Raw genomic sequence first — 26,433 nt, forward strand, 5'->3', positions numbered from 1 at the left:
TTTTTTTTTTTTTTTGAGACAGTTTCACTCTTGTTACCCAGGCTGGAGCGCAATGGCGCGATCTCGGCTCGTTGCAACCTCCGCCTCCTGGATTCAACCAATTCTCCTGCCTCGGCCTCCCAAGTACCTGGGACTACAGGCGCGTGCCACCATGCCTAGCTAATTTTTGTATTTTTTAGTAGAGACGGGGTATCACCATGTTGACCAGGATGGTCTCGACCTCTTGACCTCGTGATCCACCCGCCTCGGCCTCCCAAAGTGCTGGGATTATAGGCGTGAGCCACCGCGCCCGGCCTGCTACAAATTTTCATGGAGTTAATACATAATGTCTTAGTTTCAGAAATTATCTTAGTGTTCTTATAGGTCAAGGAATAGGAAAGCTATGTTTACACTTGTATATACATTTTAAATTTAAACCTCTTTAAAGTGACATTTCCATGCAATCTTCTCATTTAAAAAAAAAACTCCTTGTAGAAATTATAATCAGCTCTGCAAATGGATCTACATGTGCCAGTCAAAAACCTGACACATGTCAGATATTAGAATAATTTCAGATTAGACTAGTAAAATTCACCTGTGGTTGCTTTTCAAAGAATGTAAAATGCAATAAAAAATAAGGCAATGTATAGTATTGCATCAATCAAAATATGAGAACTCATTTGTCAATATAAGTATGATGAATTTTTCTGATATTCCTTAAGTTACTGCATTTCACGAACGTCTTTCTTTTCTTACCCCCCCATTGTAGAGCAAAAAATATATAATATATAAGCTTGTCAAATGATTTTTTCCCACATATAATTAGGAACAAACCCCAGTTTCTAAAAAAAAAAAAAAAAAAAAAATTAAAGCTCTATTTTTTTAAATATTTCTTGTTTTCAAGTATCATAGTTGGGAGAAATGACCAAAAATCACCTAAATAATATTCATTTAATTCATTTATATATATTTTGATTCTTACATATATGTAATCACATACATGTATGCACATGTATGTACATGTACATATAACTGTATTTACGATTTCTTTGACATTTCAATGTTTCAATGCATAGTAAAGCAGAGCCAGCAGACAGAAACACTTACCAAGAATGTGAGGAGAAGCCTCGTCTTCTTGGATTAACACATGTCTAGCCCCAGGGGGTATAGCAAACATCTTAAGGTACCCTTTGCATGTGTAGCAAATATTGTAGGAAGCCAAGAAGAAAACAAAAGCAACAACCATGGTTAGTTGAGTACTGCATTCTTACTGCTTCTGCATGCAGAAGACGGCATCCATAAATTTAAAGAAGCAGTTTCAGAAATTAACTTCAAAGCATTGGTAGCTTTTGTGGCGTCTGAAATGGGATTAGAGGAAAATGTTTTTTTCATTAAAGAGGGAAAAAAGTTAATCTTGTTACCAACTTATTAGTCACTTATCTTGCGTTGACCTTCAAATGATGTCAACAACAATTCAGGCAAATACTATACTTTCCTGTGTCCCTCGGTGTGGTTCCAGTTTTCTAAACCATCCTTTGAAATGGAGTCAATTTTTAGTGAAACTTAAGTGGTGAACTCTTTGGGGTAAGTTATCTGCCTACATGTTATTTTAAAGGTCTAAGAGGCAAGCACAGATAGCTAAACTTCTAATTATTAAAATATTTTTACACTTAAAAGCCTTCTTTATTCTAACAGTTACAACAGAAAAATCAGTGCTTTCATTTTTCTTGTGATCAGTATTAATTTTAAAGCGTTAGGGAAGTTTTACATGACTATTTTAAACAAATCTACAACATGGATTTTAAACCACTTGATTGGGAAATCTGTGCAAATTGTGTTACATATTGCCTTTATATGCACTCAAACCTCAAAACCTCCTATGCCAGAAATTAAAAAATCAATATGATTAATTAGTTACTTTGGGTTTTAAAATAATCTGTCATTCCTATTACTGTAAATGCCATATATTACATATTATGTTGATATTATCACATCCTAAAAATTATAATCATTTAGAATGAATATTGTTAACATAAATAAACAATAGTCAGGTCAATTAGAACAAATGTTATATAACTCAGTATCATATAAATAGATGAATATAAGATGACTATGTAACCTACACCTTCTGTACATTATAAAACATCCAGTACATAGTCTATGGAGAGTATTGACAGAAATCCAGTTATCCACAGTTATTGATGCAATCAGAAGTGTTTTTGTCATTTGTTTATGTACATTAATATATATGACTAGATTTACCTTTTCCACAATATTTATCAGTGTCCTGACTAAATAAAGTGGTCCTTTTGGGATCAGGGTATGCAGCACTTTATCCAGGGATAAAGTCTAACACATGAAACGTACTATGTTTGCCTGAGTATACAGTGGCTAGAAGGAACATGCTAAGATGCCAAGTACAGCAAAACAGCTTGATGCCATTTATGGATGCCCATCTTTCTGCAGTTTGCTACAACTTACCCAGTACATTTTTAGCTTCTCTTGTTTCAGCTAGAGAAATATTACGAGCTCCTTTAGGTAAAGTGAAAGCGCCTCTTGTCTTCCCTTAAACAGAATGTCTTTAATTAGTTGAGGGTTCATGTTTATCAAAGTCTTGTTATTTCATTGACTATCCCATAAGCCATATATTTTATTAGGCAAGATATAAAATATGTTCTGTAATTTCGTGTGCCAAAGTCACAATGCATTTGTAATAGATAATGCCAATGAACTGTTAATAGTCAATGAAAGTAAGACTGAGCATGAAAGTAAGACTAAATAGATGATTTGAAGTTGAATACTTGCAGATTTCATTTTCCAGCAACTTCAATTCTTTGTGGCACCTCTTGCTTAAATGTTTTCCTGTTGGAAAAGGTTAATTAGTCTATTAAATCACTATGACGACAACATTAGTGCAAAGATATGGATGTTAGATTATCTTTGAATGGTATGAATTGATATGACAGATGAAAATTTTCTAATGTTCTTTCGGCCTTGATTTCCAAGTTTAGCATAATGTTTGAGCTATCTGAAAAACACTACCAATACCTTACATTATACATATATAGAATGAATGAACATGGCAAAACCTTTTCTTTACAAAAATTCACTGTGGAAATAAAACAAAATGAATTATTTTACATCCAAAAGAAAATTAAAAAGTAACTCCAGTAAAGAAAGCACGGTACATTATTTCACAAGATGGAGAAAATTACATTTGATTCCACTAAAACATAATACACATATATATTTCCAGTTGCTTTAATAAAATAATGCAGTCAGTCAGAAATAGCAATATTTGCCTTAACAAAGTACAAAACATGGTAATTTATCACACAGGAATAGCAAAGACATGCAAAAAGAAAAACATTAGAATATAGTCTCATAGCTCTGCTTTCTTAAATATATCAAAGAGCAAAGCTGATTAACTTGAGTTAGGTAGCTGGGGTATAATGGGAGTAAAAAAAGAAACAAAGTATTTTATCATTCAGATGAAGGCTTACTTTTTTATAAAAGGAAAAATTATCATCATAACAATATGCTTAATGTAAACCACATTTCTTTTTGTTTTACTTTCATGATTTTATATGATACCAACAGCTCTTTGGAAGATATGAAAATGTTAAGCAAACACCACATCAAGTATCTCTTTAAGTGCTAAATTCCCAGAAACATTTGCCTAATAAATACTTATTGAATAACTGCACACTGTTACGAACCCAAGAAATTATTCAGTAATAAATGTTTGCATAAAAACCTTTTATGAAAATTCCAATGAATATTACTCAACTATGGATAATTTTGCCTATATTTGTTGCATGAAGACAGCTTTTTGTTCCAACTTTGAACATGCAGTGTATGTCTAAGTCCAAGTTACTGACTACGTAACAAGCATAAACATTTACAGAGATGAGCAATTACATCTTGGGTTGTTTTTGGTCAAACCTCAATTTTGTTTAAAGTAAATTTTTTAAAATGAGAAATATAGATCCTAGATTCCTAGATTTATAAACAGAATAGAATTGTTCACTTTTAAAATAAAATAAGTGAAACTAATGTAATATTTTAAAGGTTGTATCTAAAGTTTGTAATTTTTAAACTCCTGGTCAATTAGTTACAGGCAACAGGAATTCAAAATAAACATCAGTTCTAATAATTCAATCTGCATTTTATTTAAAATGTAAAAGAACACAAAACAGATTTTAGCTAGCTAGTATATTGATATTTGATTTTATTTGTTTGTTTTCTAAATTTAGTATTTTTTGTTTTTATCACTGATGCTAGGGAGTATAAATCCAATCAAAGTGTTTTGTTTAAGTTTCTTAAAAGGTAATGGGAACAACAATAAATGAGCAGCTAAATTTTGGTTGTTTGCAGAGAAAATGCTGCATTTCTAAAAGAAGCAGCCTCAAAAAGAACAAATCACAGAGAAGAATACTAAATTCATGAGAGATCTCATCTTACCAAGCTTCCTGGGAGTTCTGGTAAATGTCCCCTTCACAGTTCGGCAGTGGGAATTATCTCCTCCACAGACACCACACTTATCCTCAACCTTATTAGAACCAATTTCTTTATCACAGCCCACTTTCTGGAGAGAGAAGATGTCAAATGTGGCTAATTTCAATGTGCCCAGTAGTGCTCAACATCCCAGAGAATGATGAACCCTTTGTTCAATCATGGCCCACAGTCAGCCAATTTATAGCAAACTGCCATTGTAGTCATGATTTTTAATACCTCAGTTTTTTAAAAAATCTAGTGGGAAATCAAAAGGCGTGTACTCTAAGTAATAAAGAATATGTTTCCTCCAATCTAATGAAGTATTTACACCATTTTAAATTGTCATAGTCATCAAACACACATGTGATGAGCACAGATGTAGCCGATGCTGAGACAAAAAAAAAAAAAAAAAGACAGTGCTTCCCCCTTGCTGCTCTCACATTTATGATGATGGATAATATAGTGAGTTGTATATTAGTACAATCTTTAAAAGTTGGTTAGGATGTGAGATAAAACTTCATAAGAGGGGTGAAGACTTTCACAGGGACCAAAGAAACACAGAATGGAAAAGCATTTCAGGAGAGCAGAAGAGCTACGACAAAGCCAGAGAGATGTTGTATGTTCATGGAAAGCGGCTTCAGAGGTCAATATTTAAACCCATATTTAAACCAATGGAAGGTGAGTGTTGCTTGATAGGGAAAGAACAGTGGACAATCTGCATTGAACAGACAGCAGAAAACCTTGAATACCAGGAAGAATTTCCATTTTCCCAGGAAACGGAAATACTGAAGGTTTTCTGAACAAAGGCACGTTCTTAATGTAAATCACTGTAGGATCATGATACGCAATACACCACTGCACTCAAAAATATGGGATGAAAGGAGGCAGAGAAAATAAAGACAACGCATATATTTAATGTACTAGATAGTGTGGCAGGTAGAAGCTGAACAAGACATATTCTACTTTCAGGGAAATCTAAGCTCAATTAGTTTAGACTCATTAATATAACACTTTAGTTCTGCTGAAGTAAAAAGAAAATATACATTAGGAGCAGTGTTTCAGTTAATAAGATAATTTCATATCAATTTATGAACAGGAGAAATAAAATGCATTTTTAACATGAGATTAAATGGAGCAAAAAAACATTGTTTCTCTATTACTTTTGTTCTAATGTGAAATTTAGCATTTCATCCTAGAATTGATTGGAAGGTGAGAAAAAATGTCTTGTTATCTTTACAACAAAAGATTAAATATACTTAGCACTGATTATTTTTAAAAAGACCTGGAATTTTAATAGTAGATCACTACTAAAATGTCCAAAGCAAATGCATTATTCCCAATTCGTATTGCCAACTTAGAGGCCTCAGAGTTACTTAGAAAAGGCATTTGGCTGGAAATTAGGAAAATTATTTAAACCTTGATTCTACTGGTGACCAAAGTTTGATTTGAGAAAGTATAAAGTCTCCCAAATTTATTTTACCTACTGAACTACTCAGACTCTTATTGTAATGTGATTTCACGGATAAGACATAGTAAATGTAGAAAGCCTTTGGGGAAGCAATTGTAACTCACCACACACTCTCCTCGCACACATATGCTATACGGATCTTTGTAAGAACAGTGCGTTCCATCATGCACCAGTTGTTTCATGTAAGCGATGTCTCCAGTCTCCTTGGACTGACAGTAAAGGTGGCATCTTTTCTTGGCTGCATAAGATGGAGGATAAAATTAACTATTGAAATGAATGAAATGAAATAAAACGATACGAAATGGAATGTTTGCACAGGATAGTTTCTGTTTTTAAATATTAGGTTTCAATGTGATTTCTTGAAAACAAAAGGAATACTATATAAACAAAATAAGGAATAAGGAGGAAAGTGTGTACATTTGACATATTTGTTTTAGCCAAGGAGATCGTATAATTTGTCATCTAAACTGGAAAAGGGGCTCTAGTAATAACTGAACAGGAACAACAGGTATAAACTGGAACTGCCCCAGGCAACCCTAGATCTCACCATAGTAGCTCTTAAATAAATTTTAATTCAAAGCCAGCTTAGTTTTCGTAATATTAGAGCACTGAAAGACTGTCTCTGATTTGACTCCATCACCTAACAGTGTTTGCCTCTTACAGGATGCAACTCACTTTACCAAAATAGACACAAAATACAATTCAACTTTGAATTCCTACGTGTATTCCTCTTTCCTTTAAAATGGATTTGAACTGAACCCAATAGTGTATGTAATCATATAACTATTTCCTTTCATTCACTCAAATAAGAAGTATGGCAAAAAGTTGCCACTTGGACATATTTAACCAAAAATTAAAAAGTAACAAGTGAAACATTAAAAGATAATTTCCAAATGTATTTTAACTTAGTGTATAATACAAAAGTAAAAGGTTATAAGATATCTTTTGTTAGTAAATAATGATCTTTCTCTTGGTCCTGGCTCAATTGTCAAAGAACTACATTTTTCCCAGAAAGGAAAGATCACAATATTCCAGAAGTATTTCCTAGTAGAGGGATTTGGGTTGAATCAGGAATTCCAACATATCTCCCAGGCGTTCCTTTCCACTGGTCTTTTCACCGTTGGTGGTGATAGTGCTGCTCGCCAGGAACTATTGCACAATTCTTACCTCTTTAGAGAAAGGGTACTTTAGCCTTATTCTTAGAAACCCAGGAGGACTGATTCCTATAAGCGCCAAGTTTCCTAAGTTACCAAGTAGGGATCAAGAGTCCACGGAATTGGTGTTGGCAACGTTTAAAACCTGCGTAACCATCTACACAGCAGGAAGAAGAGCAGGAGGCTACTCACGCTCAGGATGTTCATACGGCAACCAGTGATGTTTGGCATTCTGGTATTCAAAGTGGGAGTTTCGCTGTTGACACTGTTGTGCTCTGAAGTCCTCAAAGTGTTTTTGGCATTCTTCTGTGTTACAAAGCTGGTACTCAAAATTAACACCAGGACAATCCTGACCACCATTGATGGGCCTAAAGAAAAGACAACATTTAAAAAGGCCTTTTGGCTCCTGTCTAGCAGTTGAAGCTTGCAGACACAGTGCTTGAGGGCATAAAGCCAGAGTTTCTGGGCTGCCAGCACAAAGTGAATGAACTCATACTTCCTAATTTCAGTCCCTTTCCAAAAGCACCCTTCTCTCCCTGTTGGGTAGAAAAATAAAACAAAACACAAAGCTCAACTTAAGTCAGCTTTTCAAATAGTATATTTTAAATGCACAGCAAAAGTGTATATAAAAAAAAGCATGTATATTGTATCAATAAAATGATACTTTTCTACCATGTATGAAACACATAGATGCAGCTCAAAGAAACTTTGATCATTGCTCTATGCTTTGGTTTCCTCATATGTAAAATGCAAATAATAATGTATCTTCCTTTGAGAAAAACTGTGATTAAATAAGTTGATGTTACTTAAAGCACTCATAACAGACCCTGGCTCATAATGAACTTTAACTGCTCATTTAATTTTTATTGTTTTCATTAATTCTACTAATACTACCATCATTTCTTCCTGTGAAGGCAGGTATGTGGCATCAGATGATAGTTTTATAAAACACATGCTCAGAGCCAGAAACAGAGAAAAGGCTGCTCACATGTAAGAATGCCCTAAATGTGATAATTCAGTTGTTTTTCCCTTCATAAATTTTGTTGATCACACAATAGGGATTCAATAATTATAGTCTGAGTGAATGAATGGATAACTTTCCCTCAACAGTCACCTGGCCTTCTAGTACCATCTTTCTTTTGCCCTCCACTGAAGCAATCACATTCTACTCCCTGAAGACAGTGAGTCTGTATGCTTGATTATTCTCCCTCCTGGACACTCCTTTGCTTCTAGCAGTTGATCTCATGCCCTAAAGGCACAGTCATCTACTTTCCCTGTTCAGCTTCTTAATATTCCTGAACAGCAACTTCTTTAAAAGTCTCCAATCTTCATTTGATCTTCTTGCCTTCATCACTGACTGCTAGTCACAAAATTGATAAATGAGGATGCACTGAAAACACAGACTGGTTTATGAACTGTGAAAAAATTCTTTTCATGCCCTGTATTTTACATGCACTTCATCAAACAGAAAACTAATAACAGTATTGAAGTATTTCCTGGTCTCTCCAAAAATAACAAAAATTACAAGGATGTATACTCACATGGGATTATTGCACTGGCGTGTTCTGAAACGAACACCAGTTCCACATGTCCGAGAACAGGAGCCGAATTTAGTCCATGATCCCCAGTTGCCATCTTGTTTTTGCTGATTAGCATTCTTCCACATGCAGTGTCCCTTATAGCACCACTTAGAAAAATGACAAAAGGTAATTATTAAAATCATACATACCCTAAAGCTGAAGTTGTTATATAAGAACAACGTATTTGAAGAGCTTTGTTACTGTTCTTCTTTTTCAGGTCGAGATGCATTTAAAATTATCCAAAAGCAATTATATCAGTAATATACCCTATCAAAGGGTAATTTAGACTTGTATTTTTCAGGTATAAAATTAAAATGAAAAAACGACATTCACTCAGACAAGTTTTTAAATGTTATGTTCACCAGTGAGCATCAAACACTATAATAAGAACTCTTTGAGCACCCAGCTTGCATAGTGGGTAATATTTTACCCCTCATCTCTCACTACCTATATCATATCAGAATATTCTGAGGGTTATATGATCTTTTTTAAAATGATAACATGAAAATATGTCTCACCTTAGATAATTAATACAACATGTCCAAGAAGTGCAGCTTTCAAAGCACTTTTATTTAACTTTAAAAATTTTTCATTTATGGCCGGGCACGGTGGCTCAAGCCTGTAATCCCAGCACTTTGGGAGGCTGAGGTGGGTGGATCACAAGGTCAAGAGATCAAGACCATCCTGGTCAACATGGTGAAATCCCGTCTCTACTAAAAATACAAAAAAATTAGCTGGGCATGGTGGTGCGTGCCTGTAATCCCAGCTACTCGGGATGCTGAGGCAGGAGAATTGCCTGAACCCAGGAGGCGGAGGTTGTGGTGAGCTGAGATCGCGCCATTGCACTCCAGCCTGGGTAACAAGAGCGAAACTCCATCTCCAAAAAAAAAAAAAAATTTTCATTTACAATGATTCTGAGAAATAGATGGGTCATATGTGTGTATATATATATATGTATATATGTGTGTGTGTGTGTGTGTGTGTGTGTATATGTATATATATATATATATATATACACACATATATATATATATAATCATCACCAATTAAATGAGGAAAATTGAGGCCCAGAAAGGTTCATAAGTAGTTGAAGGCCATCTGACCAAGAAGTAATTAAGTGGGGCTACTAGCACTCTAAGACTATAGAGGCACCCAGCTTACAGTGCCCAGCATAGAGTAGGCGCTCGAGAGATGTTAGTCATTTTCCTCTCCAACATTTTGACTTTTTCATACCATATATCATAAAAGTGTTTGCTAAACTCTACTTTTATAAATTTCAGTATATCACTTCTTGGCCTTTTGGCTATGATCAAGTGTAGTATCTGTTCTTGACAGTTTAATATCCGTTTAATATAAATTTCAATATAAATGTTAACATAAATTTCAATATATTTAAGAAAGTTGGATGTTAAGAAGTTAGTTACATAATGTTTTATAAAGCAAAAATGAATCAGCTCGTTATTGCTCTTCTTTTTAGTCAGAAGTTTGTAATATTGAATTTTCTCAAAGCAAAGCATTGTATATAATGTCCTTCCCATAGTGCCTAACATGGTACTAACACCCAAAAAGACAGGCTTTATCGTGATTATGCATATAATCCTTGTCACAAGTACAGTTTATACACATTTGAAATTGAACTTTAAAAGAACTAAAAGTCATGTAAATCTTCTGTATCAGGTTTGGGTCCTGCTGACGAAGTCTTATTTCTAAACTAGTCAAAACTCTTCAACTTGAGTTCTTAACATGCCTTTGTTTTGGGATCTTTGCCCTTATGAGTAGCATAGCTTGGCACTCAGCCAATTTCTGAGCATTCAATCCTGACTACACAATTTGAGATTTAAAACCTCTGGGCATCCTTCCCTGAGGAACAAGGCCAAATCTTCTGTATAAGTTCACATGACTTTATTTCTGGGCAACTTTCACAAGGAATGGGATGCCAGCAAGTCAATCAGATCCCCCTAGCAGGGGGACAGATAGTCTGCTGAGTTGCTTCTTCCTATTCTGCCAGTAGTGGGCTGAATAGCAGTCCCAAAAATACCAAGTCTTAATCCCTGGAACCTGTAAATGTTACCTTATTTGGAAAAAGGGTCTTTGCAAATGTGATTAACTTAAATATTTTTAAATGGAGAAATTATTCCAGATTATTCATGTGGCCGTTAATGCCATTACATGTATCCTTATAAGAGAGGGGCAGAGGGAGATTTGAACCACAAAGATGAGAAAAGGCAACATGGCCATGGAAGCAGAAACTGGAGTGATGCACACAAATCAAGAAATGTGGGGTGGTCACCAGATGCTGGAAGAGGCAAAGAAAAGATTCTCCACTAAGGCCTCTGGAGGGAGAATGGCCCCGCCCACACATTGATTTCAGCTCATTGAAATTGATTTTTGACTTCTGGCCTCTAGAACTATGAGTGAATAAATATCCATTGTTTCAAGCCACCAAGTTTGTGATAATTTGTTACCTTAGCCACAGGGAACTAGTATACTGTCTTAGTACCTTACCAAAATGAAACCTCGCAAACTATGGTTTTCACAAAAATGACAATGTAGCTGTGTTCACCATTTTCCAGACCTTTAGAGAGAATTATGCAACATATCTTACATATTTCTTGCGTAAATAGATATACTCACTTTTCCAGCAGCACATTCAGTCCCATCAAGTGGAGGTCCCTTTTTAGTCTTACAAAAGTAGGGATTATCAGGATGGCTACACCACAGCTGTTTACATGGGTCAAAGGTTCGGAACTGGAAGACAGATAATCAAATTCTCAGTGAACTTTCAGCTAGCATGACATGCACCAAAAATATATTCTATGCAGTTTCATCTGTCCTGTTTCTTAGATGTGTTTATTTCAAGTTAGTAGCCAAAGCTGTGACACATTAAGAAAAAAATAACTGCATAAGAATTTCAGGTAGACAATACTTCTATTCTGCTTTTCTAAAATAACAGTGATAAACAATGATTTGTCTCACATTCTCTGGTTGACTTTTAATGTTTCTGCTTGCCATTTCTATGTTTTATTTTTCAAATAGACAATGTTGAAATTTTCTAAAGGCACAGTAATTATCATGAATATTGTAAATATAAAAATATAATGGCTTGGCAGCTCTCAAGCTATCAGAACATCTTTTATTTATCCCTGTAGGTATGAAATTGTTGAATATAAATAATAAAAATACTACTAATAACTAGTTGACTAAAAGCAGAAAAATAATTGTCAAACTGTGCAAGATAAACTATTCCAGGTATATAACAAAATATCATAATACATTCATACAGTTTATGAAATATTTTTCCATATATTTGATTGTCATACTAATCCATGGCTGAGAAATATGGATTACAAGTTAGGGCTATAGTTACGGTTACAAGTAAGACAGTAACAGAACCAGACTACAGTCTTGGTTTCCACACCTTTCAGAAAGGTTTTTATTTTCTTAAAACACCACATTATAATATCCAAAGGTTTGTATAAGCAAACACATATATTTGTATTTGCTCTTTGCTTGTTTGCTCTTTTCCTCTCTAAATGTAAACATCTTACCAATCACCACATAGATTTTTAAAAATATCAAACATGTTTATCCACATGTCTATTGCCTATACTGCTAATTATCTACATACACCTTTATATGCATAGAAATTATTATTATTATTTTGAGGCAGAGTCTCACATGTTGCCCAGGCTGTAATGCAGTGGCGCAATCTCGGCTCACTGCAAGTCTCCAACTCCTGGGTTCAAGCAATTCTCCTGCCTCAAGCCTACTGAGTAGCTATGACTACAGGCGTGTGCTACCATACCTAGCTAATTTTTTTGTATTTTTAGTAGAAACGGGGTTTCACCATGGTGGCCAGGATGGTCTCGATCTCCTGACCTCATGATCTGCCCACCTCGGCTTCCCAAAGTGTTGGGATTACAGGCATGAGCCACTGTGCCCAGCCAGAAAATTTTTTTTATTAGTATACATTTTTAGAAGTGGGTTTTTTGTTCTAATCTTTATTGCTGAATATGGAAATTCTACTTTTCCATGACATTAAGCTGAAGCTTTAGAATTCTCTGATCTAAAACATTAATGCAAGTAATTTGGAGCTCACAGTGTACACCTTACAGACAGATCAAATGGTTGCACATGGAAGGTTTCAAACAACAGATCAATTTCTTTTTAGTCCCATGAAATACTTTTATGTTCCTTTCTCTAACACACAAAGCTTGCTCCAATGCATAAAAAGCCCTTCTTTTTTTTATTTTAAATGAATGACTAAAGACCCATATGAAAATTTAATGAAACATACCTCTAATGTGAATAGTTGCATGGAAGACTGGCTTCAGTGGATTCCATTGAACATATATATGTGCCTTTCTTGTGCTAAGCACTTTAATTACATTGTCAAATTTAATCCTCACACTAATCTTATCAGATAAGTACTATCATCTACATATTACACATGAGGAAAGTAAGTCAGAGAGATTAAATACGGTGCCTAATGTTTTACATCTAGAAAGTGTCAGATCCAGGAACTGACCCACTGTCCTGACCCCCATGCTATGACATATAATTCTTTTACAAGACCATACCAGCACAATCCTTTCCTTTGGTCACACATACATGGAATCCTGGCCATCAAGCTAAAGAAAAGCAATATATCTAAGGCTTAACAGTCATCTTCTTTGAAGGTCACAAGAATCATGGGATGAATAGGAGATGAAAATATGAGCCTCGCAGCCTTGGTTTCAAAGTCCAGTTCCCCTGTTTACCAGCTGTGTGCCTTAAGCAAGTTGCTTAATCTCTAGGTCTTGGCTTTATCTTCTATTAAATAAAAATATATCAGCTGTCTTCTAGTCTGTCATGAGAATTAAATACAATAATATATTTAAAGCATTTAGCTGTGGCACATAGCAACATAATGAACACAAAATAATTGCTAGATATTATTCTACTTGCACCAGTGAGTCTGTAAATCTCACCAAGCAGGAGCTACACAAAGATTTTGAGATGCAAAATCCACATCAACTGTGAGCAACATACCGCGGTGCACATTTTATAGCCAACACCAAAATCAAAACGACATTGTTCATCCATAGAATAATTAATTCCAGGAAGTTCTGGGAGTTTAGGCCAATCGTGTTCAAAAGGGTCATCAAGGAGACAGTCATAGGAACTGTAGGAAAAAAAATATTGCATGTAGTTAAATGTTCATTTAAAAAAATCATGTCCTAATTTAAAAAGAGTAGTCTTAGCTTATATACTTTAGACTTTCATCCCAGATCATACAGCAAGTTTGCAAAAACATATATATAAGGTTTTGGTTTTGGATCTATTTAGAAAAGGACTCTTCACCTGTATTCAGGCTAGGAAAGCAAATCCAGCATGACTTAGGAATGTAGTAGAGCCATGTTTATTCAAGTCACTAATTAAACCACCACTTGGTGTGGTAGGGCACATCCTGACATCTACACTGTAGAGTATAGCTGGTATAATATGCAGGAACCGGCCGGGCATGGTGGCTCAGGCCTGTTGATCCCAGCACCTTGGGAGGCCGAGGTGGGTGGATCACGAGGTCAGGAGTTCATGATCAGCCCGGCCAAGATGGTGAAAAGTCTGTCTCTACTAAAAATATAAAAAAATTAGCCAGGCATGGTGGCAGGCACCTGTCATCCCAGCTACTCGGGAGGCTGAGGCAGAGAATTGCTTAAACCCAAGACATAGAGGTTGTAGTGAGCTGAGATCACACCACTGCACTCCAGCCTGGGTGTCAGAGTGATACTCCTTCTCAAAAAAAAAAAAAAAAAAAAGTAAAAATGCAGGAAACACATGATCATCCTCCCCCCATCCTCAAGTTTGACCATTAATCAAATCTTCTATAACAATTCACTAAAGGAAAATTACATTACAGTTAAAAATTTACTTATATTCTAGACTTATGGCTTCAAGTATTGTGACTCCATGATAAAATTGTTGTGCCAAATGTTGTGAGTCATAAGGAAATGTTTATCAATAATAGTTTTCATTTACTGGGAATTTTGCTATGATCAAGCCCTAAGAGTCAATTTTTATGTCTGCAGACTATGAAATAAATACTCTCATGAAATGCAGCAGGGGACATACTGGATATATCTTTTCAGTTCTTGACCACTGCATCGGGACCAGTGGTAACGATGGAACGCTGCTTGTACCAAGGGAGCCATGACACTTCCCATAGCAGTCTCATCACCACACCTGTTGCCTTGTCCATCATGCTCCATTCCCAACCTAGAACACAAGGAGACCTCAGTGGTAAGAATCAGGGGTACTGCCTTCACTTAATTTTGGTTTTGAAAATAAGCACTGGGAAATATGTATTTTTAAGTCAATATGGCTCTCCTGAAGAAGTTGCAGAAATGGAAATCAACAGCAGTCTGATAGAAATGCCTTTCTTATTCTACGGCTCTGAAAACCACAGGAATGCCTCTGCAAGCCAGTCACTCATTTAGTTTCAGTGCATGTGCATGACCTCTTCCCTGTTTGCAGCTCTTCACACTTGGCAAAAGACAAGAACTGCATGCTGGCATGCATTCTGCCCAAAGAGGAAACAATACTGGGAGAAGCAGGAAAGAAAAGATCTTTTTTTGGCTTTATAGCTGTCAGCAGTAACTTACACATGGCCCGTTTCATGGGCTACTACAAAAGCAGATGAAAAACCATCCTCATGATTCAGGGTACAGCTTCTCACTGGATGACACATGCCGGTGACTGGAGCATATCCTGTAGAGAATAACAATTACTTTGTTTTCATTTTATGAGAAAACCCATAAAGAATTACTACTGGACCTTTGCCAAGGGGAAAAAAGTAAAAGCCTTTCAGGAAACAGGAGAAGCATTATTTCTCTACTAGCATTGTGCCACATTCTCTTGGGAAAGCCACAGGTAATGGTCTCTAAACAGATTCACTGGGTCTGCATTTTCTCCTTTCCTAAGGGAGGGAATGGCCCAGGGTTACCATTCTCTTCTGCCCACCAGTTAAGCCCTGTCTTTCTGTTTTAGTAAATGGTCCTTCATACCATGGTACTGATGAAGGAAGCCAGAAATTCCATCGATGTTGAAAAGAAAATCATCAGTCTGCTTCTTCCAAAGTCCACATCAGAATTTATTAGATAAATGTAAGCTGACTTTGGAAGAAAGCTCTTTGGAAGCAGTCATTTCTTATGGCATCTCTTTTCTCATTCCAAACAGTTAGTGGGAATCTTACTGCATTTTCCAGCATCTCCTCCATACCCCAAATGCACAATCATTATTTTAAAAGCAAGTATAATTTATGATGGTATTTAAGTGGCATTTAACATTGAGAATTCCACAGAAGTCACTGGAAGCAACAGAAAGAAAATGTATGCTTGGCCTGTGTGTGGTAGTGGTGGAGAGCTGAACATTGAACAGACTGCCTGATAGGATTACTTTTTAAAAGTCATGCTCTTAAGCTTCTCTTCTATATATTGATGGCAATACCTTGCATTCCAGCAGGTCCAAAGTCTTGCCTGGTTAAAAAAATTGCATGGTCATGGTGTTCAGAGTGGTTGAGATCAGATCTTTGTTGTTGGGAAGCCCAGCGACACACATTCTCCAAGCTTCTGGATGGGTTTCCCCGTTCTATGAGACTGATGGACTAAGAGCAAACATATGTTAAAGACACACATGACAATCTGCAAAGGCTTCATTTGATAATTTTCTCTGAAGTTGAATTTGGGATTACAGTATTTAAACAATAATTCAATAATATTTGGGGCTTATTTTGATATTTGCTTTGATTTGTGAATTCTAAATGCCCATGAAGGATATTTTAATAATGGTCAATTTTACCTGTGTGAAAGTCAAATGATGGCATTTATGAGAATGGTTTTGGTTTGCTTTGTTTGAGACAGAGTCTCACTCTGTCACCCAGGCTGGAACACTGTGGTACCATCTGGGCTCACTGCAACCTCTGCCTCTTGGGTTCAAGTGATTCTCGTGCCTCAGCCTCTTGAGGAGCTGGGATTACAGGGGCCCACCAACGTCCCTGGCTAATTTTTTTTTTTTTTATTGTTAGTAGAGATGGGGTTTTACCATGTTGTCCAGGCTGGTCTCAAACTCCTGACCTCAAATGATCTGCCTGCCTTGGCCTCCCAAAGTATGGGGATGCTTGATACTGAGATTTGCTACTGTGAAGCAACTTAATATTAATCATTTAGGTAATAATTTTAGTAGTCTAAATAATTCCTGATTCAGCTTAGATTTGAGTTTTACAGAATTAAGAACAAAAATATTGAGGATGATTCTGGCATTTTTTTCCCCAAGATGTGAAGGTATAAAATCTTAGTTAAGATTTTTATTTTTTATGATCCAGAATTAATTAACATGTGGAGAGAATATGAGTTCTTCCATGAGTTGGCAAAGCTGGTGAAATCTTGGTCTATGGAGAACCATCAAATCATATTAAATTTACATTAAAAAACAAAAACTCCCATTTTTTTTAACTTCATGCTACTGAAGAGGGGTGGGTTCTTCCAATTCTGATATAAAAAATAAATTATTTGAATGTTGCTACCACACATTATGGTCAGGAGTTAAAAGTTCAGAAGGAAAAGGGCCCAATCTTCAAGAACCCACTAGCCACATTTCACAGAGTAGTTCTGATGAAATGAAAAATTGAATTTGGAACCAAAAATTAGTCCCTATTTGGCTGACAGGCTGAATTTTTTTATAGTTCAGTAAATGTTATTATCAATGTTTACATTCCTAATAAAATCAGCATCCTTTTTTATATACTGATCGCATACATTTCTAAACAAATACTTTAATGACCAATTTGAAGCTGTTACTTCCAGCTGGAGCTAACTTATATTCCTTGCTGGCAATACAAAGTAAGTCAGGTTTATGTGATAAACTAAAGATTGATGACACCCTATCATCACATAAAATGATAAGTGAATGTTAAGTATATAATGAAATGCAAACACATGGATTTTTCCTGTTTCCTAAATGTATAACTTTGTTAGTATTTCGTAATCAGGAAGATTAATTATGGGAGAAAGATGTGTAATTTTAAACATCAAGAAAGTTGTCAAGCTAGTCATTTCCTGTATGTTTCCTCCTTAAAGGAGCTAAAATCAATTATATTACATGAAATGCCTATTGTGCGTGTTTTGATTCATCTCTTTGCTTTTGAAAGAATTAAAGCTCTTTTAAATAAAAACAATTCACTGTGAACTTCACTCTTCTTAAGTGAAAAGATACATGTATATAAAATACTATTTTTAGGGAATCAAGATAATACAAATATCTTTTTCTTTTTTCTTTATTATATATTTCAAGCACCTAGAAAGCATCTGCCACTTAGTAGGCATTCAATATGAAGGCTTCTCATGAATAAATGAAACACAAACTCAGTGACAACAATACGCTAAGGAAATTCTCTCTCCTCATAATAGTATCCATTCATTTCCATTCATAAGTTATACTTAAAGTCAGGGTAATTATCTACATCTTTACAGAAGTAAATAAGCAAATGGTAGCTGCATAAAAAAATCATTCATAATCTGCTCAAATTTGGAAGTCTCCACTCATGTGGCAGTTTCTCCTCCTCAATTTCAAGCAAGCGGAGGTTTATGTGAAATATATCTTTACCATAAGTTAGATGGAGCTTGAACAATTCAGTCTTCTGTTAACCCAGCCCCTAATGTTTATAATTCATGTTTCAAGACATTTTACCTTTGCGTAACCCAGCATTATCATGCGCACCAGGACCACATTTATATGCACTCCGAGGGATTCATCATGGTAAATTTCATTCACCTAGAAAAAAGATAATTTCTAAAAGAAATGAAACATCAAGGATTTCATGAGATATACATTTAAGGGATAAGGGTGTAATCACCACAAATAGTTGAATAAATTGCTTTTTTAAAACTGAGTTTAAAAGCTGAACTCTGAAATATAATCATTTACTTTCAGCTTTGGAACAATCTTTGCATATGTAAATTGCTAATTTTGTAAACTCCACAGTAACATGAACATAGAGGACATGCTGAAAAGGGCTTTGTTAAACTAGTGCAATATTAGAAGGAGTCTATGTGTGATATAATCCATACATAACATTAGTCAAAAGCAACCACAGGGCCTGGCGCGGTGGCTCACGCCTATAATCTCAGCACTTTGGGAGGCCGAGGCGGGTGGATCACGAGGTCAAGAGATCGAGACCATCCTGGTCAACATGGTGAAACCCCGTCTCTACTAAAAATAATACAAAAAATTAGCTGGGCATGGTGGCGCGTGCCTGTAATCCCAGCTACTCAGGAGGCTGAGGCAGGAGAATTGCCTGAACCCAGGAGACGGAGGTTGCGGTGAGCCGAGATCGAGCCATTGCACTCCAGCCCGGGTAACAAGAGTGAAACTCCGTCTCAAAAAAAAAAAAAAGCAACCACAGGAGGGTGACTTTGGCAAATCATCTGCTAGCCTGTGAGTTGCCTGCAACCACAGTAAAGGAAAACAGCAAACATGTGACAACCAGGGGTGTTGTGTCTGGTTGAGAGCCAATGGTCTGTGTGCAGGAGCTGTGGTAGTATATCTGAGGGCCAGCTAGCAGATAAGGCAGCTGAGGCAATGATTGCTTGGGAGTCCTACAAGATAGAAATCCTTCAAAATTTAAGTTACTAAGGAGACTGCATGAGTGAGTACCTATCAGATGAAGGTCAGCCCTGGATGAAACTTAGGAGAGCAAAGTTGAGTCACTGCTTTTTACTTAATTTTTAAAATTAGCCTGAAATTTCTAAAAGTGATTTGGTATACTTTAAAATCATAGGTGTTGGAATAAATGCAACCTCAGAGGTCATAGTCCAACTCTGTTAATATGGATGAGGAAAACAAAGCCGGTAGAGATTTGCTGACATGGAAAACACACAGTGAGCTATTGGCAGATGTGACTCCGAAGTGGACTGTAATTGTATCTTCTCATTCAGCTAGTACAAAATTAGTGCAAATAAAAAATGCTTAGTGACACGGCAAATGTTAGCAGGAATGAGAAAGGTGGAGTTATCAGGCTAGAATGCAAAGTTCTTAGCTGTTCCTAAGAACAAGAGCTCAACACTTGTCAAAAAGACTAAAAGAGGGATGAAAAACTAATTGCAATTCAGCTTCAGATCCAGGAGATTTGAACAGTAGGTGCAATGATCTGAAACCTGCACAGAAAAGATAGGCATAATCTCATAGAGAGTAGCTATAAAAATATAAGTCAAGAATGACTGAAGAATGCTCTAAAACAAGAAACTCACAAATCATAATATTTTGATTGGCCACACCGACCAAGAAATCTCAACTGAAGTGTTTCAAGAATCCAACGTGACTGCTCAGAACACCTTAAAAAAAGCAGTCTTGAATGTAGACTGAAGGCATACTTCCTGAATTTGTAGAAGTCACAAACAAGAAAAGAACAGCAAAGGTGGAGGTAAAAAACTCTGACTAAGCTAGAATATACCAGAGATGGCAAAGTATAATGTAACAAGAAAAGATGTAAAGTCCTTTTAAGTGCAAAAATGCATGAATATATACATATATACATTTATACATATATACATATGCACATGCACACAAACATACTCACATACATAGAAGGATAAGATCCCATTTAATACCTCCACAAGATAAGCCGAGGCATGAAAAAAAATCTGCAATACACACTTGGCTTGCATAAGTGTACAGGCAGATAGCTCATGACCAAGTTGTCCCACTCTAGGCTACAGAAAACTGGAAGTATTGAGTTCATTTTTCTGTGCTGTCTTATAACAGAGGTGCTTGACAAAACATGAACATATCCTGAGAAGAGATAACAGCAAGGAGGCCAGAAAAAATGCCTTATAAAGAAGGGTTGGGAAGACATATGTTTAAAAGCCTGAATGCCATACATTAATAGTCTCGGATAAATCCCGGTTCAACCCATCACTGATGGTGAGACCTTTATTTTTCTGAGTCTCAGTAAAATGGACATAATGAATATAGTATCTCCTAGGGTTAGGGTAAGAATTAAGAGAGTTAATTCATACAAACAAATTGCTCAAAAATTTTATGACTGAGAGGGAGGAAGGGGGTTTTAAGGAAATTAGAGTATGATAAGTAGAAAAGAAAAACAGAAGAATTAATAGCCTTCTTATGGAAAAGGGATTTGATTCATTATGTATATCTATACAAAATACAACTTAAAACTATCACATTATTAAAGGGGTAAATTTCAGCTCAATATAAAGAAAAATGGAATGTTAGACAAAAAACTGAGGTTTCTTATGGCCTTTTGAGTCATGGGCTGATTCTCCTATCTTATGCCATACTTCATGCTGCCTAATTGAAAAATGAATCAACCCTTCCACCCTTCTCTTCTGGATTAATTATCTGATAACATATTTATAACTTTACAGTTGTAATAAAAGTTAAAAGTCAACAATCAGGCCTGTCATCAACACATTCATTGAGAGACTCATGTCTATCCCAAGAGGCTTCCTGTAAGGCAGCTGTTTCAAATTAGAAACATGGCTTTGCACACCAAGTTATAACATGTACTTAGTTTAATGAGGTTAATATGTAAAAAGCATTTGATGTTAAAAAAAAAAAACAGGTTGAAAGCAATGTTAGTAAATAAACAAAACTGGGTAACTTAAACTAAAGAAAAGTAGACAGAGAGAGTGACTTAATTTCTGAAGAAGGAGAAGAGAGAGTAGGCGGCCTTCACAGGTAGTGCACATAACAGTGACAGCTATACTGTAACATACGTAATCCATAAATAATACAGGAAACTCCAACCTCAGAACGTCTTAGAATAACAAAATGAAGGAAAGATGGTAATAATAAAAAGTAGCTTGTGATATTTACGTTAGTATAAAATGTATATATGATCATCAAATTAGTAAATTCATTTGTACTTAGTGAATTTTAAAATTAACGCAGTGCTGAGAAAGTACAATGGACAAAATTATTAATACCAATAGCAAATACAATATTATAAAATGAATAAAGGAGCACTTTTTTTTTTTTTTTTTTTTTGGAGACGGAGTCTCACTCGTTTGCCCAGGCTTGAGGGCAATGGCACGATCTTGGCTCACTGCAACCTCCGCTTTCCAGGTTCAAGTGATTCTCCTGCCTTAGCCTCCTGAGTAGCTGGGACTACAGGTGCACACCATCACATCCAGCTAATATTTGTATTTTTAGTAGATACGGGGTTTTACCACGTTGGCCAGGGTAGTCTTGATCTCCTGACCTGTGATCGACCTGCCTTGGCCTCCAAAAGTGTTGGGATTACAGGCGTAAACCACTGTACTTGGCCAAAAGAGCACTTTTAAAATTAAGATTTACCATTCACTGAAATAAAAGTATTACTTAACAAAAGTCACTATTATGCCAGGCTAATTAGGAAACAGGGTGAACCAGTAGAAATGAAAATCAGTTTAAGAATGTTCTCAGTCAGCACGCATTTTGAGATTCACAAAGTATACATACATTATTATGGGTAGAAATAATCAACTATGGGAACTAATATTTTTACATAGCATAAAGTATTCTTTCAATGCGGCAAATAAACAGCCAGCTGTCTGTACTGTACAGAGCACTGCACCTGACTTAGTTTGATTTTCAAGGCTTAAAAGAGTTAGTTCCTTCATATTATTTACTTTTAAAATATACTTAATAATTTGATTGCTTTTCATCTTGCCAGGGCTCTACCAATGCCTGAGATGTTGTGTTTTTATATTGTGAAACACATGGGGTAGATAAGGGTTGGAGAAATGGGCCGGAGCAGTGGCTCATGCCTGTAATCCCAGCACTTTGGGAGGCCAAGTGCGCAGATCACGAGGTCAGGAGATCGAGAGCAGCTTGACCAACATGGTGAAACTCTGTCTCTACTAAAACTACAAAAATTAGCTGGGCACGTGCCTGTAATCTCAGCTTCTCAGGAGGCTGAGGCAGGAGAATTGCTTGAACCAGGGAGTTGGAGGTTGCAGTGAGCCGAGATCGTGCCGCAGCACTCCAGCCTAGCGACAGAGTGAGACTCCATCTCAAAAAAAAAAAAAAAAAAAAAAAAAAAAAGATTTGGAGAAATAATATACCACCAAATTATAAGCTATTCAAAACCCTGGGTTCTGTTCCCACCTTGGCCGCAGAAAAACTGAGGGACCTTTGGCTGGTTATTTAACCTGAGTCTCAATTTTCTTATTGACAAACTCTAATTGTACTTTCTTGGTCTGTTTCATGGTGTTGTTGCTCAAAACAAGCAAGATGCCACACAACTATACTCAGCAAAATACCAAGTGCTTGAGCACCTATTCCCCTATCCATGTACAAAGTTCTAAAAAATTTGTGAGTGTATTTTTCATAATCTACCTGAAAAGTTCAAGAAAAGCAATTGCCCTCATCACAGTTTTTACTGAAAGGGCCCTTCAGATTCTTCTATTTGAAATTTGTTAAATCTCAATCTAAATGAAACGTCTACTTTAAATTATCAAGAAAATTATTGGGAAAAATCATTTAAAAGGTCTTTCCAGCAGATGGCAGTATGCATGCTTCAGAAGGGCAAAGGACAAGCTACTGAATACACCTGAACGTGCTTATATACCATACTGGTCAGTATGATTGCGTTTGCCTATATTTACACATAAATAAAACAATTTCCTTTAAATAAGAATTATAAAATAGTATAACCTGAGGAAAACGCTATGTTGTAAATGCTTACTCACTTGACATTTAAAAGCAAGAAAAATACTTTAAAAATCATTAGACTTTGTTTTAATGTCATCGGATTACAACATTACCTAAGAGGCATAAGGAAATTCTCATATCTGGCTGTTTTTAGCACTCAATAAATAATATTGGGAAAGAACTAAAAGCATATCGTTTAACTAAATTAACAATTTGAATCTGCAGAGATGGGCTAAATTTTTATTTATTAAGAAATTCTTAATAATTCTAAATAATTCTTATTTATTAAGAATAATTTTACAACTTTTAGTGAAAAGGAAAACTATTCTTCTGAAGTAAAAGCAAAATCTACAAAAAAAAAAAAAAAAAAAAAAAACCAGCTAATAATACAGAGAGTGAGCTTATCAGGTTCCAGACACTGCATTAAACAGTTTACCTATATTAATTCAAGTAATTCTTGAAATAACTTTAGAGCTATTAACCCCATTTTACAGCTAAAGGAACCGAAACCCAGAGAGGTTAAATAACTTGTCCAAGATCACACAGTTAGTCGACAGAGCCAGGGATAAAAACTGGCCGTCTGACTTCAGAGTCATAACTATGATCATTTTGCTATACTTCCACAGACTGCAGGCCACAGCACTGTCGTTACGCACAGGATGTGGTTTTTAAATCATCAACAGTGATTCTCGACCTTTGAGTTTAAGACTATGGTGTGGAAGCGTATTGAGAAAGAAAATGTAAACTTGTAGCTTATTTTCATCATCTTCCTTATGTAAATTTTAAAAAAATGAGTCGGGCTCTGAATTTAATAGAAATAAGGATTTATGGATGATCAGTATAATAGTATTCCAAAAAATATTGAGAAGAAAAATTAAATAAGAAAAGAGATAAAGGGTGAAATGTATAACCAGTATTTGGGGTTGCAAGAAAAGCAGTAAGCATAAACATTCTAAGTGACATATTTGACACTTGCATAATGCAACCAAAGTACATTTACAAAAACTCTGAGTATCTTTTCACCATGTGGGCCAAACTATAGGACCATGGGTAGATTTTCTGTGAGGTGTTCAGGGTTGAGCTTAGAGTCTTTATTAAATTACCTGAAAGATGGGGTAAACGGAAAATTAATTCAATTTTCAGATGATCTGATATTGGAAGAGGTTGCCAATGATGTGAAGGGGAAAAAGGTAAAAATCAAATCAAGGATTCCATTCCTTGAAATGAAAATTCCTTCCAGGTTTGTTCCCGGACAGGACAAATTCTCCCAGGACATTTCACTGGCAGGACAATCTGACCTGCTTTGTCTGACTAGCTGATGAACAGCTTTATCTGGCTTCAACAAAGCAACACTCACTTTTTGTTCAGATGGGTGGATTAGGTCTTAAGAGGCTGGATAGCTCAGCAGTGGAGAGCATGGGCTCTGTGGCAGACTGCCTGGATTTGATCTTCGCTACATGATATTGGGCATGTTATTTGCCTCTGTGTCTCAGTTTCCTAACCCGTTAACTGGGATAATTACAGTATTATCTTCATAGGATTGTTGAAAGGAATAAATGAGTTCATATATGTACAGTATTTAAAATGATGCTTGGCTCTTGCAAATGCAAAAAAAAATCTCTAATTATTACTATTATTCATATAGAAGCAAATAAACACCACATATAACAAAATTTTTTTAAAGAGACTTTTGGCTAACTGAAAGTAAACAAGTATTGACAAGATAGCCTGAATGATTCTGGCAAGATATGAAAGGATTCTGAAATGGACTGAGAAAAATATTACTCTGTCCACAACTGTCTCTTACATAGCTAAAAGTTCCAAACTCAGACCTACTTAGATTCTCAGCCCCATACTCTATATTCCTTTTTCTCAGAATACAGAGATGTCTCCCAACTGGCCAACTCTTCCCTCATCTCCAATCTCATATTAATACTAACTACTGTTTATTGATACTCTTATTAATATATATTGAACAATTCCTATGTGCCCAAATTTTCTAGGGTGAATAGTCAATACCTTTGAGTCTCTGTTCTTATGAAGCATATATTCTGTTGGGCAAAACAGCCTATAATCATGAAAAAAAAAGAATGCAAAAGACATGCAGGCAATGCCACTTCAAATGAGAATAGGTGTAATGAAGAAAACAAATATATGAGTGACAAGATAGAGGAGAACCGGAGGAGGTAAAGACTGGGTACTATTTGGGACTGGGTAGTCAGGAAAGGGAGACCCATAGACAAGAAAGAATAATCACATAACTCTTTAGGGAAAAAGCAATCTACACAAAGGGAAGAGCAAGTGCAAAAGCTCAGCATATATTAAAAAGCCCAGAATCCTATAGAGGACAGACATTCTCATTGCTACTTTACAAAGAGACTGAGACCCATAGAAGACATACAGTGCTTTCCTCAAATGATTAGTAGAGCCAGATTTCAACTAAGCCTCTGTAATATCAGGACCTGTTCTCTTTTTGCAAATACCTTGCTCTATGTTGTATTTTATTGTTGTTGTTATTGTTGCTTTGCCATGGCGGAAGCCCTAAGTCTCTAGACAGTCACTCCAAAGATCCCTTCCATGCTCTTGTTTGATCACTTCCTTCCTAGGAATTACTTTTCTTCTCTTAGTTACATCGTCAACTTTCTTTCATGAAAAGACATCTATTTACAATGTTCTGTGGCATCTGGTACTGTTTACCATTATATTCTTCAATGATACTATTCTGTTTCTTTAGCTAGATTAGCTCTACATTCTCTGGCTAACCTTTACATGCAGATGTTGCTCAAGGTTTTTTTTGTTCTGTTTTTTGTTTTTTGTGTTTTTTGGACTATCATCTTGATACATGTTTCCCCTGTCTTCACTGACCTTTCTTCAACTAATACCTGTAGACTGATGAATTCAAACTTTATTTTTTATGAGATGGAATTTCATTCTTGTTGTCCAGCCTGGAGTGCAATGGTGTCATCTCGGCTCTGCCTCCTACATTTAAGCAATTTTCCTGCCTCAGCCTCCCAAGTAGCTGGGATTACAGGCACCGGCCATGATATACAGCTAATTTTTGTATATT

At 35.9% G+C, this 26,433-nt stretch overlaps 1 protein-coding gene and 1 pseudogene across 1 annotated transcript in view; one reads left to right on the plus strand and one right to left on the minus strand.

Moving 5' to 3' along the window:
- The window catches only part of ADAMTS3 (ADAM metallopeptidase with thrombospondin type 1 motif 3), a 305,688-nt gene that overhangs the window by 28,097 nt on the left and 251,158 nt on the right, over positions 1-26,433 (minus strand). Inside the window, exons 6-16 of the mRNA XM_003931961.4 lie at positions 18,402-18,485; positions 16,164-16,320; positions 15,320-15,425; positions 14,790-14,933; positions 13,710-13,842; positions 11,313-11,426; positions 8,640-8,785; positions 7,291-7,466; positions 6,049-6,182; positions 4,444-4,567; positions 1,087-1,167 (exon numbers count right to left, since the gene is read on the minus strand). Of these exons, the coding sequence (XP_003932010.3) occupies positions 1,087-1,167; positions 4,444-4,567; positions 6,049-6,182; positions 7,291-7,466; positions 8,640-8,785; positions 11,313-11,426; positions 13,710-13,842; positions 14,790-14,933; positions 15,320-15,425; positions 16,164-16,320; positions 18,402-18,485 (1,399 nt within the window). The remainder of the gene's footprint in view (positions 1-1,086; positions 1,168-4,443; positions 4,568-6,048; positions 6,183-7,290; positions 7,467-8,639; positions 8,786-11,312; positions 11,427-13,709; positions 13,843-14,789; positions 14,934-15,319; positions 15,426-16,163; positions 16,321-18,401; positions 18,486-26,433) is intronic.
- On the plus strand, positions 9,962-10,070 carry LOC120363876 (U2 spliceosomal RNA; annotated as a pseudogene).

The sequence above is a fragment of the Saimiri boliviensis genome, chromosome 3 (assembly GCF_048565385.1).
Source record: "Saimiri boliviensis isolate mSaiBol1 chromosome 3, mSaiBol1.pri, whole genome shotgun sequence".
In the NCBI taxonomy this organism is placed as follows: Eukaryota; Metazoa; Chordata; class Mammalia; order Primates; family Cebidae; genus Saimiri; species Saimiri boliviensis.